The 21,203-nt window shown below is 40.8% G+C and overlaps 3 protein-coding genes across 3 annotated transcripts; 2 read left to right on the forward strand and 1 right to left on the reverse strand.

The window, feature by feature from the left end:
• The first annotated feature begins 7,919 nt into the window (after window positions 1-7,919).
• LOC103707781 lies at window positions 7,920-10,108 on the forward strand. Its single transcript, XM_008792425.4, has 2 exons — window positions 7,920-8,406; window positions 9,566-10,108. Exons 1-2 carry the CDS (start codon window positions 7,938-7,940, stop codon window positions 9,643-9,645), a joined length of 549 nt encoding a protein of 182 aa, XP_008790647.2. The 5' UTR covers window positions 7,920-7,937; the 3' UTR covers window positions 9,646-10,108.
• Window positions 10,109-12,854: 2,746 nt separating this feature from the next.
• On the forward strand, window positions 12,855-13,217 carry LOC103707802. Its single transcript, XM_008792461.3, has one exon. It carries the CDS (start codon window positions 12,884-12,886, stop codon window positions 13,172-13,174), a length of 291 nt encoding a protein of 96 aa, XP_008790683.3. The 5' UTR covers window positions 12,855-12,883; the 3' UTR covers window positions 13,175-13,217.
• A 1,301-nt stretch (window positions 13,218-14,518) lies between these two features.
• Window positions 14,519-19,506, reverse strand: LOC103707782 (probable phospholipid hydroperoxide glutathione peroxidase). The gene is made up of 6 exons (XM_008792426.3): window positions 19,361-19,506; window positions 18,904-18,980; window positions 17,015-17,076; window positions 16,790-16,908; window positions 14,860-15,027; window positions 14,519-14,782 (listed from the first exon to the last, which is right to left on the reverse strand). Exons 1-6 carry the CDS (start codon window positions 19,403-19,405, stop codon window positions 14,753-14,755), a joined length of 501 nt encoding a protein of 166 aa, XP_008790648.1. The 5' UTR covers window positions 19,406-19,506; the 3' UTR covers window positions 14,519-14,752.
• Between the last annotated feature and the right edge of the window lie 1,697 nt (window positions 19,507-21,203).

Here is a 21,203-nt window from a genome sequence, read left to right on the forward strand (position 1 = left end):
GCTCGCTGTGCTCGGCAGCCTGCTGTGCTCGGCTCGGCCTATGAGCTCGATCACTTAGAAGAGCCCGATCACTTGATGAGCTTGAGAGCGGAAGAGCTCGATCACTTGGATGAGCCGAAGAGCCCGATCACTTGGATGAGCTCGATCTTGCTGACGGATTTGGGTGCTATAATTGCATTTGTGGGGTGGTCCATTTTACCACCAACACTACCCCCGACTTCCGAGTTCGAGCTGCTTTTGGCTCGGACAAAGGAAGTAGTCCAGTCGTCGATCATCCTGTAATATAGCCAAATATGTATAAAGATGTACGTGCCAAGTAGGGTGTATCTCTCATGCAGTTGGAGTTAAGTGCTCCAGGTTGACTCAGCGGCCTTCTTTGGCTTGTCGTAGGAGGCGTCGAATGGCGTTGAAAGGCGTCGAATGGCGTCGAAATGTCGTCGAATGGCGTCGAAGTGTCGTCGAATGGCGTCGAATGTCGTCGAATGTCGTCGAATGTCGTTGAATGGCGTCGAATGTCGTCGAATGGCGTCGAATGTCGTCGAATGGCGTCGAAGTGTCGTCGAATGGCGTCGAATGTCGTCGAATGTTGTCGAATGGCGTCGAATGGCGTCGAATGGCGTCGAATGTCGTCGAATGTCGTCGAATGGCGTCGAATGTTGTCGAATGGCGTCGAATGGCGTCGAATGTCGTCGAATGGCGTCGAATGTCGTCGAATGTCGTCGAATGGCGTCGAATGTCGTCGAATGGCGTCGAATGTCGTCGAATAGCGTCGAATGGCGTCGAATGTCGTCGAATCGGCGTCCCGAGCTTAGCTAGAGCATCATTGGAGACGCATACAGGAGACGGACCTCGTCCGTTGGCGATCGTGCGCCCTATTCGGGGCGACGTTGGTCGTTTTTTGGATTCTCCGACCTAGAAATAGATAAAATATTGAAATTATTTGAAGCCAAAGTGGCGTCCTGTACCTTTTGGAGATATTTTAATGGCTTCCAAGCTTCGAAGTCCCTTAGGACTTAGCTTGGCACTAGCTTTCTTTGGCTCGATTTTCTGGGGGAGGTGTTCTGCATTCGGGCTTCGGAGCTTGGCAGCCTTCTGAGCTCGGCGGCCTTTGGTGCTCGGCCTTCTGAGCTCGGCGGCCTTCGGAGCTCGGCCTTCTGAGCTCGGCGGCCTTCTGAGCTCGGCAGCCTTCTGGACCATGAAAGGATTTAGCTTCATAGTACTTTCTTGGGGTAGAATCTCCTATGAATCTAGCCAGAGGAGCGCTCATCCTTTGGAAGGCATACAAAATAAGGTATCAGCCGAGCTTTCATGATGTACTAAAATCCTTTTTTAAAACCTTGCAATGATGAGGGAAATAGCTACAGCGTCGTCATAAAGAGGGCTCAACACCCTTTTGGTCTTCATCAGAAAAGGAGATGTGACTTTCACAGAGCACGGATGCTTTGAGGAAGCTCTTTTTTCCGAGCTCGGAGCTTCTGGTACCTCTAGTTGCCCGCCCTCTGATGGTATTGATGATGCCCGTGAGAGGTCAGTGGTCATTCTGCTCCTTATGCGGCACTGGATTTTGTTCCTCGGGCTCTCTCCTGTAGGCATGATCACGGACAAAATAACTCAACCGACCTCGGCGGACAAGTGCCTCGATCTCATCACGAAGCTCGTAGCAATCCTCCGTATCATGGCCGCGATCTCGGTGGAAGCGGCAGTACTTTTTCGAGTGCTTCCGCGACTCTGTCGGACGCATTCTCAATGGAGGTCGGAGGTAGCCCCGACCCTCAATCTCCATGAGGATTTCTGCTCGGGTGGATGTGAGAGGAGTGTACGTCTGAAATTTTTGGAGGGGAGACCCCGGGCGAGCTAGGCTCTTGGGCCAAGGAGGCTCTTTCTCATGCCAGGGGAATCTGCTACTTGGTTGGGAGTGCTCCTGGTGCTTCTTCTGCATCTTGGCAGGTCGTTCGGCTTCCTCCCGCCGAGAGGCCATGGCTTCCTCAGCCTTGGCGTACTTGCGAGCTCGGGTCAACATTTCGGTGAGGTCCGCAGGGAAGTTCTTCTCGATAGAGAAGAGGAACCTGTAAGACCGGGCTCCAGTCTTTAGTGCCGACATGGCGATTGACTGGTCCAGCTCCCGGACTTCCCATGTTGCGGCAGTAAACCGATCCAAGTACTCCTTGAAGGACTCTCCCTCCTCTTGTTTGATGTCAAGGAGGGAGTCCGACGTCCGCCGCTGGGGCTGGCTAGCGGCAAAATTACTGGCAAACTGCCTGCCGAGCTGCTCAAAGGAGGAGACAGTACTCGGCTTCAACCTGGTGAACCAAAGCCGGGCCGGTCCTCGGAGCGTTGCTGGAAAGGCTTTGCACATCATGGCCTCCGAGGCTCCTTGTAGGGCCATTAAGGCCCGATAACTTTCCAGGTGGTCAAGGGGGTCGGCCCTGCCGTTGTAAGGCTCCACCTGGGGCATCTTGAACCGTGGTGGGACCGGTTCATCTTCGATCTCCGGGGAGAAGGGAGACTTCGTAGTGAACTCGAAGTCGTTATCACGTCCTGATTTTCTCCCGTGGAGTGCCTGAATTTGGCGCTCCAGCTTTTCGACCTTCTTGTCGAGTTCATCATTCTGGGGGATCGCTGCAGCGGTCCGTTCGGGTGCAGGTTGCCCTGGAACCGACTCAGCTTCTGAAGACTGTGGCCAGCCTCCGTGATCTCTGACTGGGTGCTCTCTCCAGAGGGAGGCCTGGACTTGAGAGTCCTGACCTCGAAGAGGAAGCCCGCTTGTAGGGGGCTCCGGTTGAACTGGAGCCGGGGGAGGCGGTGCTGCTGGGATGCCCCTGGGTTGCAAGCTTTGGACGGCGGTAGCCAACGCCTGCACTTGCTGCACCAGGGCATCAAATTGCTCCGGCCGAACCTGAGGGGTTGACTCGGCCGGAGGTGGTGAGTTCCGGACGGAATGCTCAGGACTGGGTGGAGGACGTCGAGAGGCGTTGGAAGCCCCTTTGCTTCTTAGCTTCATGGCAGCGAACTCGGTCCCTTCCTCTAGCGCCAACTGTTGCTGGAAATTGGACCCGGGGGCCGCCGTGAAGCCGGGGAAGGAGGAGCTCCGCTGCTGTAGGAGGCGGGCGGCGGTGCGCCGGCTGGCTGCGTCCTCCGCCGCGGGGGGTGTGCAAGTCCTGCAAGGAAAACCGGTGGCCGGGCTCCCCGGCGCCGGCCCTCCGATGCCTAAGTCAGAGGGGGGGCTTAACTTTGAAGAAGAGAGAGGGATTGTATGTGGAAGTCCGAAATAATCCCCTTGGGAGGAAGAGGCCTCCCCCCTCTTAGAGGGAGAAGCTCCCCTTTTATAGGGAGGGTGGCCGGATTACCTGTGATGTGACTGGGCGAATTAATGGGTTACCGTCACTGTCAGGGAGCTGTCACGATTGATCGGACCCGTTGGGGTGGTTGAACCGCCGGCCGTGGTGGGCCTGGGGTCTGTAGATGACAAGTGCATTGATTGCTGAATGAACCGGTGGTCAGAAAGAGCCGTACGCTTTGATGGTTCAGTGATCCGGAGATCATCTTGAGCCGTGTTCATTTAATGACTGAGTGCATTGGAGGCCTGAGGGGGTCTCATGCATTAATGATAGGGTGTGCCGAATGCCTGCGGAGATCTTGTGCCTTAATAACTTGGGGATGGTGGCAGATTGAAGTGGAGTCATATATTTAGTTGTGAGATCCTTTGGAGGGTTAGGCGGAGATTGGATATTTGGCTAAGGCATGGGCTCGGCGGGGTTGCCTTTCTGGTCGGCGCTCTCTGGTCTCGGCCTTCTGTGCTCGGCAGCCTGCTGTGCTCGGCAGCCTGCTGTGCTCGGCTCGCTGTGCTCGGCTCGCTGTGCTCGGCTCGCTGTGCTCGGCAGCCTGCTGTGCTCGGCTCGCTGTGCTCGGCTCGGCCTATGAGCTCGATCACTTAGAAGAGCCCGATCACTTGATGAGCTTGAGAGCGGAAGAGCTCGATCACTTGGATGAGCCGAAGAGCCCGATCACTTGGATGAGCTCGATCTTGCTGACGGATTTGGGTGCTATAATTGCATTTGTGGGGTGGTCCATTTTACCACCAACACTTTGGACTTTTGGCATTGCTCTTCTTAGGCAAAGATTTATCTATGACATAGAATTTCTGTCATGAACTTTATATTTATATTTATTTTGAATAGATATAGATATAAATTAGATACTAGATGTATAGATATAAATATGGATATAAATCAAATAATTAAACTTTATGACTACAGAATTAAAAAAATTACTAGAATGGATAATAAATTAAAATAATAACATGTTAATATGGCTACGTATTTTTTATAGAAATTCATGAGTGTTATATGAAATTAAAGAGGATTATAAATAGAATCGGATATATAGATACAGATCGGATAGTTGTCTATCCACATCAATTGTCGGATACTTAAATTTCCATCTATATTGGATAAATTCGGATATAAAAATAGATTTGGATGGATATTATCCAATCCACTTTCACCCTAATTCATGCTTATCTTGGCATGCATTTTTATATTTTTGAAAGGGCAAAAACACCCTCCAAGAGTGGGATAGTGTTTTTTTGTTGGATACAATGAGGCAACGTCTGTTTAAACAATATTTGCCAATTTAAAAGTTTTTTTTTCAAGTACACAGTTTTTTTACTATTTGCGCAAATCCACTGTTAGATCACACAATAATTGCTTTGAGATCTATGTAAATAGATAAATGAAGGAGATCAATGCTTTCAAATATGTACAAGGCAAGATCCAATGGTTAAGATGAATCATTGTTTCATGCGAAAGCTACAACACGAATCCAAGCACATTAGCTATATGGAATGAAGGTAAACCTCCACCAACCTCAATATAAGAGAAAGTTTTGAATTCTAATTAGTTATTGTCAAAGCTCCCTTCCTACATTTTGTATATTGTGTTTTTAAAGGTTTTGGGCGAGACTTGTTTGTTGTATCAATTTTGTTCAATGCAATGCAGACTTTTAAGCCATATGAGGTGGGGTAAAAGTGTTCTCAAATAATTTGCGATGCTTTGATTAGTACAAAAATCTAGAACGCTAATTGTGAGTTATAGATCAAAGAAAATCCACATCATAACACCTTCATCTGTTAGAGTTCGTAAATGTTCATCATTTGTCTGACTTTCAGTGAACATGTTCATGTGATTTCACTTGATTGGAGAAAGAAAAAGAATACAAAAAAAAAAGTATAATGGAGTAATCCATGGTTGACTCGTAAAAGTTTTAAAAGAGATAAAAGAGTCTTTAGTTATCAGAATAGTAACCTAATCATCTAACTTCTCTGTCTCTCGATTTTTTTCTTCTTTTTTTTTTTTTGATTCTTTTACGTCTATCCGGATCTTGATATCTTATTTCCCTGGCAATCCTAGTGCAGACACATGGCTATCTCGATGAATAATCTTTTGAGTATTTAATGAGTTAATCCAAGGTTTCTAAAATTACATCTCAGCCATCTATCTTGAGTTATGAAAGAGAAATAGATGGGAACCCTTAAGAAATTGAGAATAATAAGCTGTCTACTTCCTCTCACAGTCTATCATTTACATTCCCTCTCCCATGATGAACTGCCCACTTGTGTAATCTGTGAGCCAAAATCTTGCCTTTTTTCGTAGCCTTTTTTTTTTCTCCTCCCATTCTCATGAAGTATTCTTGCTATTGAACTAACGATTGCTAATCATGAAGCCTTTACTTGTAGGGGTCCATCACATCTCCTCATAGATTACGTAGGAGAAAGCTCACTGCATTCAATTCAATGACCAGGAGGTGGTTGTCACCTTTGGCCATTTTCTCCTCCCCCAATACAGTATACCGTGCACAGCCAAAACCTACAATTCATGAGCAATCTGAAAAGAGAGAGCATATCAAATGAATGGACAGAGTTACAGTCCTTTTATCCTTAGCCCTCCACTGGATAAATATCTTGGCTCATTTGATAGGTCACTGGCATGGACATTGATCAAAATTTCAAGATTTTTATTTGATTGATCAACTCATGCCCTAAGTAGAGGAAATATATCCAACTGGTAAACACAACTTCTATTGATGAAAGCGCTACGAAATCCTGTTTATGCTATAGTCAAAAAAATACATAAAGAGTTCCACCCATGGTAATAAAATCATCGAATCATACAATAAGCAACGTTTATTAAAACATTACATAATAGTTTTGAAGTAATTCATTATGTACATCGTATATATCAATAAGTATCGAACAACTATTGTTTTATTGCGGTAGTCAATACATAATGAGAAAAGTTGTTGCGCTATAATAAACTTGCTGTTCATCTGTATAAAATAAATAGTTTTATTTTTTTATGCATTGGTCGACAAAATATTCAATAAATAGTGTTTTGGATAAATAATGCCGCTATTTTTGCATTATTGATCATTTTATTACATTGAATAATAGCCATTATAAGAAAAGAATAATGTTATAGTGAGCCTATTTGATGTTGTTCAATTTTTGTCATGTAGCACGAGAGAATGAATATACTCATTTGTAGCCAAACATAAGACTGTTGAATATATTATTATTTATTTTTGAAAAATTGGATGGCTGTAGTGACTCGGATCATGGTACTATGATTTATGATATTAGCACTCGGATCACAGCATGCATGGTTGTAGGAAAACTGAAAAAAGTTATTATCTTCTGAAAAATAAATTATAAAAAAATGAAATAAATTTTCAATTTTATTATTTTTACTAGAACAAACAAATAAAACAATCACATCAAATAAATGAGTTTTTTTTTGTAAGTACAAATTTTCTGGCAGCCAAACAAACCTAAAAAGACATTCCCATCCAACTCGCATCAGTCTTGGGTGGTTCTATATACACCCCCCCTATTGCTCAGGACACCCCCCAAAAATTAAAAAAAAATTAAATACTCTCTACACCCCCCCATTTGCTAAGGTCACCCCTAAAAAATTAAAAATTCCTAAATTACCCCCCACCCTCCCCACCCCCTCACCTAAATTGCTCTCTACACCCCCCAAACCCCCCCCACCCCGCTCTTCCCCTCCAAAACACCTCGCCAACGCCCAAAACCCCCCGTTCCCCCTTCTCCCTCTCGTCGCCGGCATTCTCCCGATCTCCGACCACCTCGCCGGCTTCTCCCGGAACCACCTCGCCGGCTTCTCCCGAAATTTTTTTTTTTCACGGTTCGTGCTCCGTTCGGCACTGGATCGCCGAACAAAAGGCTTCTGTTCGGCTGAACAGTGCCGGACAGAAGCCTTCTGTTCGGCACTGTGCAGCCGAACAGATCTGTTCGGTTGAGGGTTGCCGAACAGAAGGCTTCTGTTCGGCACTGTTCAGCCGAACAGAAGCCTTTTGTTCGGCGATCCAGTGCCGAACGGAGCACGAACCGTGAAAAAAAAATTTCGGGAGAAGCCGGCGAGGTGGTTCCGGGAGAAGCCGGCGAGGTGGTCGGAGATCGGGAGAATGCCGGCGACGAGAGGGAGAAGGGGGAACGGGGGAGGAGGGGTTTAAGGGGGGTTTGAGGGGTGTTTTTTTTTTTTTCTTTTCAAACGGAGGAGGAGGAAGGGGGTGTATGAGAAAATTTCAAGGGCAATATGGTAATTACACTAAAGGTTAGTTTGGGTATTTTTTTTTTGGTTTTTGGGGGGTGTCCTGAGCAATAGGGGGGTGTATATAGAACTACCCATCAGTCTTCCACTTTGTCCACACAAAAAAAAAAGAAAATATATATCATTTCCGTAGCTGCACGGCTACAACATTCCATGAAGTTAATAAAAAAAAGAAACCACGTTTCCCGTTCGTTTCACCACTATCGTTTTCTCGAATCCCAATCCACGGAGGAGAGAAGCCGCCACCTCTCGTTAAAAAACCTGGAGACCCCCCCGCTTTAGATGAGCACCCCAGAGAGAGAGAGAGAGATGGCGAGCTACCCCTGTGAACCAGAGACCCCTGTTTCGATCTCAAACCCTAACACTAGCGTCTTCCCGGCGGCGGTGGAGGAGGAGGAGGAGATCTTGTTTGAGGGGAGGGTGAGGAGGGAGGAGGCGTGGCCGAGGAAGAGCGGTGAGGTGATGCTGGAGGGATACGTGGAGGCGGCGGACGGCGGCGGGGAGGAGGGGTACGGAAGGACCAGGAACCTGACGGACGATGACCTGGAGGACCTCAAGGGGTGCCTCGACTTGGGGTTTGGGTTCAGCTACGAGGAGATCCCCGAGCTTTGTAACACCCTTCCGGCCCTCGAGCTCTGCTACTCCATGAGCCACCGGTTCCTCGACGAGCACCTGCAGCAGCAGCAGCACGGATCGCCGGATGGATCCGGGGATGCCGTGGAGCAGTGCGCCGCGATGAGCTCGCCTCCCATCGCCAATTGGAGAATCTCCAGCCCTGGTAAGATTGCTTCTTGTTTTTTCTCTCTGTCTCTTTTTTCCAGAGCGGAAGCTTTTATTTTTATTTTGTTTGCTAATGTGTATGCGTAATTGGGGGAAGAATGATAATTTTCCGTTTACCATCAATGATATGCCTGGAATTTCTTTAGTATTTAATAAATGGGAGAAAGATTTGAATTTTCTTCTTTTTATTTGTTTTGAGAATTCTTAAACAACATTCTTCTTGATATCGAGTAATAACTGGATGGAGGATTGGTGATGTAATTAAGGATTGCTGTAATTCCATTTGGTAACTATATGGGACTTTAGATTTCTTAGTAGTTTGGTAGTCTTAGGTGTATGGGAGAGAGTTTTAACTTGTGAAAATGGGATTCATAGTTTAGTTTGTTATTCCCATTGAAGCAAGTTATATCGTGATCTTTTCCTATTGAGATGCTGTACTTGTTTGTTTTGTGGTACTAATTTAATGAGGTTGTTTGATATGGATGTGATTTAGTTGTATTTTTAAGAAACTCGAAGTTGATGATATGGCTTTCCTTGTTCGAATGAAGACTAATGGTTCACCCATGTTTACATAAGAAAATGAGAGAATATGGCCTTTCCTTGCAGTTCTCCATGCTATTCTTCTGTGAGATTTGATGGCTGTGTTGCTTTCCAAATGGGTTATATGCTGAATTAACGTTTTAAATAATTTCATAAATGAAGTTGGTTAATGCATTTGTTGCCGCTGTTCTTCGTTTTGGACTCAGGATTTCTTTAATTTATGTAGAAATAAAAAGGGGATTGCCTTTGATTTGGCATGGGCAGAAATAAGTGTTCTTCTAAGAATAGATGCATCTTATTATCTTGGTTGGTGGTAAACTATTATTATAACTTGGATTTTTTCTGTACTGAGTAGTTTCTTCTAAATCTCCATCTCATAGAGGCTAGAAGAATTTTGAATAAGATTGATGAATGATTAGCTATTTGATGTTGTAAATTTTTAAACTCAGAATTTGCTAATAAGATCTGCATCTTAGAAATCCTGCCTTCTTTTTTGGTGATTGTTGACTGTTCTTTTTACTCTTCTATCAAGGAGAAGGATTCACTTCATTTCTCATCATTCTTCTTATATTCTTATCTGCTTTCTTTTTCTGTTTTTTCCTCTTCTTTCCTCCTAGGTGACCAGCCTGAAGATGTTAAAGCAAGGCTGAAGTATTGGGCCCAAACAGTGGCATGCACTGTTAGATTATGCAGCTGACTGAAGTTGCATACTTGATTTCATCTACTATGATGGATTATCGCTATCAACTTCCAGGGCTTCCTTTTTGTAGAGTAAATCCTCTACATAGGCTTCCCAGCTTGATGCCATCAGGATGCTGCTATTCTTTCACTAGAGATGCTTCTGCCAGAAGTGGCACATTGGAAGAAGAGGAGGAAGAGGAAGAAGAAGTGGAAATAGAAGGAAGAGATGGTCTGAGATTGGAGATTAAAATTATTTCATGTGTGACCAGCATTACCTATCAACGAGCATGGTTATATTGTTTCATGTACGATAACTAAAATGAGTGAATGTTTTTTCTCCATTGTAATGATATCCATATATATTCTTAAATCTCTTCTCTGCAAATATATTTTTCTTGTAAAAGGAGAATAAGTAACTCAGCTTACTGGCAGAATGAATCCAACAGGCAGTCTGAACTCTCGGCTGTTCCTTTTTTTCCCTTGTTTCAGTAACTCTGGCAGTTGGTAGCATTTGGTTGTTTGTTGTTATCGTAGTCTTGTTGCTTCAGGCAGGCCGAACCCAAGCAGGGTGCCAGAATATTAACATACCCCACAAAGGGGAGGCGATGCTTTGGTCTGTGATTACCAAAAAAAAAATGGTGGTCCAAATACTGATTCATAGACAGGAAGGTAAATCCCTGGCATTCTAACTTGATGTTACTCCAGCCTTTTTAGGGTGCAACTTTTACAAAGGCTATGAGTATTTTAGCAGAGGATAGGGTGAACGCCCCTGGAAATGCTGTAAAAATGCAATATTGAGCTAGTAGCGAAGTGATATCCACTCGAACAAAGGCTGGCTTGCTTCTGGTGAATGAGTAACTAGATGTCTATTGTTTGCAATGTAAATCTAAGGGCTCGTTTGGTTCGCGGGAAGCATTTTTCTTCTTAGGAATATGATTCCTGGGAAACAAATTCCTAGGAAGAGGATGCCTAGGAAAGTACTTTTGGCATGTTTGGTTGACCATGTGAAAGTGACAAATTTCCAAGGTGCTTATGTTTGGTTGGCCATCCACTTTCCTAGGAAAGTTATATATAATTTCTATTATGCCCTTAATAAAAATTAGGTTTTTAATGCCTCTTTAATGCTTCTTTAATGCTAAAGGGACTTTTTGGAAAAAACTAAAAATGGAGTGATTTCCGCCTCATGGGAAAGTAACTTTCCCATGTTTCTTATGGGAAAGACTTTCCCATAAAATGTGGGAATCACATTCCCATGGGAATACAACTTTCCCTTCTTTCTCATTTGAAAACTCCAACCAAACAAGAGGCATCTCATTACTTTCCTGTTGACCACACTTTCCCCCCTTCTTTTCCAGCGAACCAAACGAGCCCTAAATTCAGCCAGTGACTAGCCAGAACAAAACAACATCAGTATTCAGAGTAAAGGTCGTTCCTGTCGGCAGAAATAGTTCATCATGCATACAGCAAGACCATTCATCAGCTAAAGCTACATGGTTTGATCACTGTACAATTGTATTATGTTTCTTGCTTCTTCTAAAGTCTGAACTACTATTAGACTACTACTGGAAGTTGATTAAGATGGAAAATCGTACTCCGATGGAATGCATCGATGTTGTCTTCAACTTAGACAATGGATATAATGAAGAGGAACTAAAGATTAAAGCAATAGGGTTCGTTGGAAATCAAAAAACTATAAAATTTGGAAGGTATTAAATTAATTTGTTTAACTAGGTTCTAATTTGATAAATGAGTATACAAGTAACCACCCAAAAAATTATGAAGATAAATAATATATGAAACAACTGGTGCAGCAATAACAAACCCTGTAGGTGGCAGCTCTTAACCAACTTGAAGAATTCACCTTTAGCATTTCATCTGGAACTTTTTGTCAGCCAATCACCATTATGAGATCGAGAAGTGCTTCGGACAATATCTAGGTATCTTCAAGTTTCTCTCTGGAAAGAAAGATCGCAGCAGCCAGTGATTACATTAATCAGTGCAAATCATAGAAGCTCTCATGACAACCAAAGAAGACAGCACTTACTATGAAGTACCTCCTCAAACAAAGGGTTTAAAGTGAATCCTCATATCTGTAAGACTTCACTGACAAAGGTTTAACATAATTCTTCATTATGACTTTCAAAATGTTTGATGCATCGAAAAAATTGAATAAGTAGCTATTGGCATATATTAACATGCTTCTGAACTTTTTTGATAATAGATACAGCCATAAAATTGAGTATTTCATGGGAATGCAGTGAGATTATGTAACCCAAGAGGAGGAGACATGGCATCCTTTAAATGTTTGTCATCTCTGTTCTAGGATATTTACCTATTCTGATTTTCCTGAATTTCTCTGATTAATTTCAGCTATCTTTACGATACTCGTGCTAATAGCTGCCCATTCACTATTTATGCCGTTTGAATTGTTGGCTATATGGTGAATTATGCACAAGTCTAATTTGCAGGATAGGCTTATAGCCAACCATTCACCATAAACTTCAGTTTGATCTAATATCATCAATCTAATATGGAGGATAGGATTTCATTATGCAACTATATAGCGAGCAAAATGCATAGCAACAGCATCATAGAGGGTCTCTTTGAAAAGAAAAGAAAACAACATAATGGAAGGTGAGAAAGAACTCGGTATAAGAGAAAGAGCTAGAAACCATGCTTATTTTTTGGCTTAGAGCAGAGCTCATTATCTAGAATTAGTTAAAATGTGGGGAGGGGTATATCTATCAGCAAGATCCTCACTTCTTCCTAATGATCAAGGTTCCTAGTGACATTAAGATATTGTTGACATTTTTCTGGAGTTTGTTGACACAAATTAGAAAGGTCATTTCTTCCTAATGCCATCAAAATACCAATGATCGTGGACCGAAACAAGTTGTTTCTGCCGAGATCCGTAATTTCAGTATCGAATACTGTATTGATATCTTACCCGTTCGGCTTCACATGGTACGATATGCTATAGTGTCTGCATGCCGAAATAGCTATTTTGTTTATTTTTTAATTTTTATTTTGCTACCGGACTCTCATTCCAACACACGTGGCACATAACATCATCTCCACGTTGCGTCACACGGCCGCACGTGTCGTCATGCTGCCACCCGTCACAGCAGAAACTGCCACCTGCGATCAACCCATACGCTAGTGCGGAAAGGAATAGCTCTCAGCTGGCGAAATTCTTCAGAAACGATCCAAAGAACGAAGGAACTATGGAAAAGTTCGTACCGAACGCGAAGGAAATGGAGGAACAGCAAAGAGGCAGGGAATGGGAGAAGGAAGGCGAGGGGAGGGCCGCTGCCCAACCGCCGCACATCTCCGAGATGAAGCCCGTCACCCATGAGGCCTACGGCGGAGGGCTTTACGGCACCGACGACAAGGGGGAGGCGGAGAGGAAGCCGGAGGGTCTGCGGGCCAGCGAGACACAGAGTGCGGATGGGCCGCCGGACCCTGTTCCCGCGCCCAAGCACAAGCCCCCACCGTCCACCGGCGACCGCGACGTGGATATCACCGGCCAGGCTTATATCCAGTAGTCAATAATGGCTTTTGTTTTGTTTTTCTTTCTTATGTTCTGGTAAGCACATGTATTCTGTTGTTTTTTTTTTGGCATTTAAAATTAAATTTTTTTATATAATTTTGATCTCTTAATTCTGAGTTCAAATTCATTTAAATCTAATCACAAACACCATGGTTGGATCGTAGTCAGGTCCAACAAATCTGTGTTGCAATGTCCTCCGGATCCGCTCTAATACCATTTGTAACAATACAAAATCTTATCCAAAATGACTAGTCAAAAGATGTTATTTAGGTTTTTTGATCTTGTATAAACATTTAAGATCAATCCAACGAATAAGTGTCGTGGAACTAAACACACACTGGCACATATTTTTCACATTTTTGTATATACGAATATACAAATAACCTATTTGTTGCTATGTGTCCTGTTATAGCTGTCCCATATACGGAAGTGCATGGGACGACGTTCCTCTCAGGCATCGATTCAAATACTTGAAGGGCTTGACTCGTTTGTTTTTCATCTCAAGATACAAACCCAAGGCCTCGGCAAGCCTGTTTGAATCTATCAATTTATTCAAGCTCTTTTTTTTGGGTACAAAATTTATTTATTCAGCTCTGGGTGTACGACAGTAGCTTAGTTGGGGAACTCCAATCTTTTTGGAAAATGTTATAGTTGAGACTTCCTCAGATTCGAATTTGATGGGCTCAAGGTTGACGCTTTGCGGTTTTCTTCCATTCAGAATGAAGGTGGAAGGGATGATAAAGTTTTTGGAGGTGAGGAGGGCACAAGGGGTGGGAAATGAGCACGGGAAAAGAGCTCATCATTTTTGAATTGTGGCCGGAGAGAAACGGTTTGTTTCCCTTGGAAGTTTGGATCTCTATTTATCTGAATGAGTCCGTGAGAAATGTCTTCACATGTTAGGGAGAGACTCGCAAAACAATTCTTCTGCATGCATGAAACAGCATCCAACATTGGCAAAGAACTTTCACGCGTTTCAGGTAAAATGGTTTAGTGGATTAATGGATTTCTATTTGAAGTTCTCAAGTTTTTATCATTTTAACAACCATATATATATATATATAGTCCCTTGAAGAGTTGAAGGTTCCCAAAAACCTGAACGCTTTGATCCATAAAGATGAACTAGCAAAGATGGAAGAAATCAGGGATGGAATTTGATCATACTAGTTCCATCAATGATGGATATATACTTAATTGCACCCTACAAACTAACCAAGGTGTAGAAACCAAGCAATATAGCCCATGTTGTTTGAACTAGATAAATCGATGAGAAGAGTGAGACACCAGAGTTCATGGCTGATGTAGAGAAAATTGCTGTGAGAGTTGAGCATAGAAGATGAGCTGGACAAAGTCACTGGGCTTTCCAGATCATAAAGACATTACCAAACTCTGCTAATTTGCCAAAGCATAAGTGAGAATAGTTTAATGTAACATCTTTCCACACAAGATAACAATCCAAGATCAGCTAGTTTTCTACAATGAGAAAGTCCTCAGATTCCCATCCTCATCCTTTTATTCAAACTTATCAGACATAATCTCCCATTACACCTGTATTCAGAGGTAGTTGATGAATTCATCAAGCTTCCAAGAGCTTCTTGATGTCCTTCTGCAAGGAGAGAAAAAAATTGTCATGGATACTGGATGTAGGGAAGATAGCATGAGGTCAGTGTACAGAAGTAGAACCTCTATTTTTAAGGGTGAAGTGGTCGGTGCGTATCGCTCCATGACCTTGCCATCTTTGGCAACAAGAAACTTGCTGAAGTTCCATTTGATGCCATCCCCAAAAAGACCACCTTTCTGGGATTTTAAAAATTTGTACAGGGGTGCAGCATTCTTTCCATTCACTTCAATCTAGAATAAAAAAGAAAAAGATTTCATAACTTTTTTAAAAGAAAATCTTCACATGACCTACATAATAATGATTTCTTTTGTTAGATAGTAAGGTCTTATATAGGGTTTTCAAACCTAACCAAAGCAATAAATTTCAAAAACATCGTAAAATCGGCACTCCACCCCCACAAAAAAAAAACAAGCAGCAGTAATTGGATCAAGGCCTGAGTCTGAAGGGGACCAACATGATCAATTGCAGATGGAAATCCCAATATTTTCATTAGTAAATCACATGTAATAAAAGATAAAACAGGGATATTTGAAACAATAAACCTCGAAAAATCGATGGAAAAATTTTGTTGTGGCATTGGCTTTGGTAATAATTTTGAGGAAATCTTCCACATATATCACCAATCATTAAAAATCAGTTTCACAAGTTTCCTATATATAAAACAAATGCACAAGATTCACTCTTTGCCATTCTTCAAAATATATCAGCTTTTGCAGAAGAATAGGCATAGGAAGTTATCCCATTTTGCAGGCAGAATTGGATAATTTTGTAAAGGCTGCCTGATCTACAATCTAATGCCACCAAGATTCTCGTTTCTTCTATGTTAAGGGAAAAAACTTAAAATTACTGTATTTTTTCCCCAGAAGGTAGAATATGGTTTCTAGGATCAAAACATATTGGCCATGGAAAAAAAAAGGATATGTTGGGTCTTCAGCCAAAAGCCTCAACTATGCTTGAGCCTGACTTAAGGAGCAAAAGTTGAAATAAGATGGAGGCAACATGGCAATGAGAGGTTACTATTCCTTCTTTTTTGAAAATAATTTTTATGGATCTCTTTAAGATGATATATCTTAGGAAACTAGGCTGCTTGCATTTGTCTTCTGAAAACTTGAAACTGTAGAATTATATAAATCTGAAAGAATTGAAGTATATTAGCTTTAGTTGGTTTATTTATATCAACTTAATTTGGGGAGTGAATTGTCAATAATAGCCATATTATTTGACCTCAACTTTCAGAATCATCCAATTGAATGGAGAAGAGTTTCCTGTTATATAGCAGAGGTCCCCGCCTCCTCTAAACCAATTGGTGGGAGATCCTTTGACGAGACAGGTTATTGTAGCACAATCAATTTTATTTTTGGCTCATATTATAGTTTGTAATGAGCTTTTGACAACTTGGATTAAGAAATTGTTAAGACCTCTCTATTGCTCTTCAATTTTGTGCTTTTCTACAATGGACAGATGAAACTTCAGCAAGCAAAAACTGCAAATTCAGACCATACATTCACCATTTTACAAAAGCTATAATCTGTCTCCAATTCCGGGATAAAATTGAGATTACTTGCACCACATGCCAATTATTTCATAAAATATTTAACAAGTAAATGGACCATATGTGAAGCTTGGTTTGAATGCTGATCCAAGCCTAACATAACAAGATTTCAGTCTTCAAAAAACTCCGTTCATAAATATTTGAAACAGGTAAACCCATTTGAGTCCTTACTAGAAAGGACTCCTAATTGGAGATTGAATGCCTACTTCGGGATATCAAGATGCTGTGAGGTCAAAGAACTCTTAGACTTACTTCAAAACCTCCTACATGAGATAGGGAAATATAGATCTTTTTAAACATACGCAGCATGCAAATCAGGATTTCTGCATTGATCACAGGGAATGGTAGGTGAAGAACTCATGGCCGATACCAAATATTTATAGTCATAAGTAAAACAGTGTAAGAAAAATATGTTGGTTAAGGATTTTTGTTTTAACCACCTTATCGAAAATGGGGAACTCGGCTTTGAACCTGGTGCATGCAACCTCCTGAATTTCTTCATTGCTTCCAGGTTCCTGACCGGCAAACTGGTTGCATGGAAATGCCAGTATCTCGAAACCTGTGGAGATAAATCCAGAAGAAGCCTCACCAAACAGGGTCATCTAAATGTGCAAATATGTAAAATATTTTTGAAATCATGAGACAGCACAAAAGGGACAATCAACCTTTATCTTTGTACTTCTCATACAAAACATTCATCTCCTTGTAGTTGGAGTGAGTTAATCCACTGCATATCCCCAATAAACAAACAAAAGAAAGGGATCAGGAGACTCTGCATTACCATAAACAATTGTAGCATTGACGGAATCCAAATTCAGTTTAAATATGTCAAGAATAATTGCTCTTCTTTAATGAAACTTTCTTAAAATCAAGTTATATCTTTGTTCCCGAGCTGCATCTTGTTTTGTTTAATATTTCCAATCAGTATCAGCAAGCCAAGATTTCATGCCCAGGAAGGTATCTTAAGTAGCTAAATTTCTGATTGAAGATAAAAATAACGAGTCCTGAATAAATACCATTATTAGCATATCACAATGGCAATCAATATTTCTGAGTTGATAAACCATAATCAACCTTACCCTTGCCAGTACGATCCGAACTATATATGAAACCATCATATTGATATTGAAAATTTTACATTTAACCAGAGTCCAAAATCATACTTGGAGAATTTTCAGCTCCATATTAATGATATAAATTGGCATGCACACACTCTCACAGGATACTTCATAGTTCATAGGAGATAAAGCAGCATGTAGAGATATATTCGGATGACAAAAAAATAGTTCCATGCAATTTAGCAGCATCTAAAATCAAATAATAAATGAGAAAAATAGAATTGATGGGCCTATCCTTGTAATTTTCAGGATTAGAAAGCAGAAAATTCTCTATTATTTGGGCAATATCATATATCGATGTCATATATCAACACCAAAGGTGATATAATAACAGTCTGCCCAATTTGTTGGCACCTCGCCCCTACGGGCTTGAACTTAGAGGAGGTCCAGGATCCTGGATATTTCTCAAAAAAAAAAGGTGATAGAAAATGAAGGACAACACCATAAATAACAGAGGAAAACAGGATAAAAACTGGAATCATATGCAATCTGCATGTGAACTTATGATCTAGAAATGATCCAGAAACCTGAACTCTAATAGCATGGTAATTATACACTAGATCTCTGCATGTGAACCTATGATCCAGCAACCTGAACTCTAACACCATGGTAGTTATCCACTAGATCTCAAAAACTTAAGCTGTTGGAGATGGGTTGAGAATATATATCAAGCTTAACAATAGTGAGCTACAAACCATAAATCCAAAATTAAGCGAGAGTTATAAAATCTCTCTCACAGAAGTACTTTTTTTTCGATAAAGAAAAAAATATACTTGGCCTGAGGTAATGACTCCAGCAGGCGTAGGGATCATTGCCACTTTACAAAAGATGTCTAAGGTATGCCGTCTTGGTACCAGGCCCCATACTGGTGCTATCTTATTACTATATTGGTACGCCTGGTACGAAGGCCGGTTCGGCGTATCGAGTGTCAGTACGCCCCATATACCATATACCGATATCAAACCAATATAGTAAGATACACCTCGTATTGGCATAGCATATGTCTAACAGTAGCATATCAGATCAACGGCAAGCCATAAGGTCAAAATACATAGTACCCAACTAGCAATAGTGCCGGTTAGAAAAATTCACACTAACAGCTGCATATGAGCTAATATTGATCAGCATATTAACACATGAACAAATAATTCCTGAAGAACAGCATCACTCCCAATTCAGAATGCTAATGGAGTTCAGTTTTACCATATGTGAAAGCATTAAACATCTACCTCTTTACAACACAACAACATAAGTGAGGAGAGATCACCCAAGATAGTTTATAGAAGCATGTTACAAGCCACAAGATCATCTGTATAAGATAAAGAACTGGATCTTAAGGTGTTGATCGCCATAAACATGTAACTATATAGAAATACTATCATAGAAAACAAACTCTTATAATGGAATCTAAGTTTTTTTTTCGTGTTGAGCAATACCATTTAGAAGCAACATTGACTATAAGAAGAACCTTCCCACTGTAAGTACTCAGGCTCACATCACTGCCGCTCATATCCTGTGATGAAATCCCACCAAATAGAGAAGGAAAGAAAGAAAATTAAGGGAAACGTTTAGAGAAAAATATACTGAATCAAAAAGCATCCAATTAACCATTTACAAGCTCATTCTTCTTTTCAAAAAAAGGGAAAATTGGGAAAAAAAGGAAGCATGAGGTTAAAAATACTGAAATTTACAAGAAACTAACTTCGGTCTAATAAAATTGACTTCAATCTGCAAACTAGCCCCCCGGATTGAAAGAAGAGCAGAATTGCATCAAACTAAATGGTCTAAAGTTGGTTGGAAAAAAAAGAAAAGAAAAAGAAACTAGAATCATGGGCTATGGTCAGAATCCCATCTTAGCAGCAGGGGCTTGGGAAGAAGTGAAGAAGCCATTACCTTGACTGTGATGTCATAGATGGAGTTGGGCTTTTCTGCTGCCATTTTTTTTTCTTGTTCTTTCCTTGAGAGATGGGGCGGGGGATCAGTTGCAAAACGAGTAGAAGAAGAAGACCGGCAATAAGAGTAGGTAGCGTTGGATGATTCTAATAGATGGTGAATTTATTGCGCACGTAACGATGGATTATGTTTTGTTGACTTTTCGTGAAATTTTATATATTCTCGTGGTCTGCATGAGCTGTTAGAGGATTCCTTTCAAACCGAACGCGTGTGCTGAGAATGGCAGGTCTTTAGAAGTTTCCTTCAACGTCAAATCTAAAGTTTTTAATTAACTTCCTTCTATTTGCTTTTAGAGAAAAACTTTATGAGTTTTCCGGCAGGTACTGTAGATTTTGAGATTAAAAGGGAAGTTGGGAGGGATTGGAAGCATTCTTTCTGTTTCTTGTGGGTCTCTTCCTTGTATTCTGCACAAGAAGAGAATAAATTAATAGTTTAGGGTGAAAGATGGAAAAGAGAGACACCAACAGCAATAAAACTCTGTTTATATAGCCCAGCAATAACACAATTGTAGGAGGACAAATAGTGTCTTACTTCCACAGCAGTACTTTCCATGCAGTTTTTAGATATTTTGCATGCTGATTCCATATATAAGACTTATATAATATATTCATTTTTTTTTTTTAAAAAAAAACCCATCTTAAGGACCATACAAGGAAGAACCCCTTAGGTGAATGTATAAGAATAAAATATGGCAATGATTAGGTGGTACAGAGAATGTATAGATATTTAGTTTCTGAAAATAGATTCTACTAGTGTTTCTTTCATAAAATGAAAAGAAAAAATTATGGAAACAATATTTGTTTCTTAAATAAAAATATGCCAGTTATTTTGTTTCCTAATTAGGTTAGATGATACTGAAGGAGACAGATGATCCAGCAAATAATGCTGAAAAGATTTTCATGTGCTGTCTCTAAGATATCAAAACTTATACAGCCCAGACATGGACTATATATTTCTAATATTTCTAATATATTTGATAAATATACATTTCTAATATTTATTGCTTGTGCTAGACTAATATTCCTAATATATTTGAATCTTTGTAAATATATGATTTTGATTTACCAAATTTTGTAAATTTGAGGTTGAGAGAATTTTTCATAATCTTTTATCACTATGAGTAAGTTCTAATACCAAAAAGCATGTAGTGGTACCAAATTGCCTCCTATTTCTGAATGGAAACGCAAAGGCCCTGCAGGGAAAAATGGCTTAGTCCTTTGATTGTGATAGAGGGAAAGAAACAGGCTGTCTTATCTCAACTGATGTAAAGTGATGTATTTCAAGATACTGGTTAATATTAATATTAATACAAGATTGAGATTTTATAATCTCTTTGCAATGGTCTTTCACGCTTGCACTCATAGATTTAATCACATCATATTGCTCCTCTATGGAAGTAATCCATGGAGTAAAAGAGGAGGTGTTTACAGGGTCAAAATTTCATGATCAAGTACTTATATTCATAGCTCGTATTGATATACAACGTACATACGTTTCTACAAGAGAGAAAAATGGGCAGAAAGGACGAATTATAAAAATCAAGCAATGAGGTATGATGGCTATTGAGATGGATTTAATCTAAAGTTATTGGATCCAGATCACTTGGCTTATATGCTTCAGTTTTAGATTCAATGAGATTTCTGCATCAAGTCTTAATCATGTCTTAATCAAGTCTTAATTGGTGTCCTGTGACATCAATTTCAAAGTTTCAGATGATATCTTGTGGCACTTATTTTGAATATATGAAATGAAGCCTTAAAGACTGAGGCATATGAATTATATT

Source organism: Phoenix dactylifera, chromosome 7, assembly GCF_009389715.1.
Source record: "Phoenix dactylifera cultivar Barhee BC4 chromosome 7, palm_55x_up_171113_PBpolish2nd_filt_p, whole genome shotgun sequence".
Classification (NCBI taxonomy): Eukaryota; Viridiplantae; Streptophyta; class Magnoliopsida; order Arecales; family Arecaceae; genus Phoenix; species Phoenix dactylifera.

What these genes read in the sequence shown, in the direction of transcription:
- LOC103707781 (XM_008792425.4), top strand. Translation starts at nt 7,938, where the DNA reads ATGGCGAGCTACCCCTGTGAACCAGAGACCCCTGTTTCGATCTCAAAC. An exon ending in TTGGAGAATCTCCAGCCCTG is followed by an intron (nt 8,407 to 9,565) that starts GTAAGATTGCTT and finishes CTTTCCTCCTAG; the next exon opens with GTGACCAGCCTGAAGATGTT.
- LOC103707802 (XM_008792461.3), top strand. Translation starts at nt 12,884, where the DNA reads ATGGAGGAACAGCAAAGAGGCAGGGAATGGGAGAAGGAAGGCGAGGGG.
- LOC103707782 (XM_008792426.3), bottom strand. Translation starts at nt 19,405, where the DNA reads ATGGCAGCAGAAAAGCCCAACTCCATCTATGACATCACAGTCAAG. An exon ending in GTCAATGTTGCTTCTAAATG is followed by an intron (nt 17,077 to 18,903) that starts GTATTGCTCAAC and finishes GGGGATATGCAG; the next exon opens with TGGATTAACTCACTCCAACT. An exon ending in TGAGAAGTACAAAGATAAAG is followed by an intron (nt 16,909 to 17,014) that starts GTTGATTGTCCC and finishes TTATCTCCACAG; the next exon opens with GTTTCGAGATACTGGCATTT.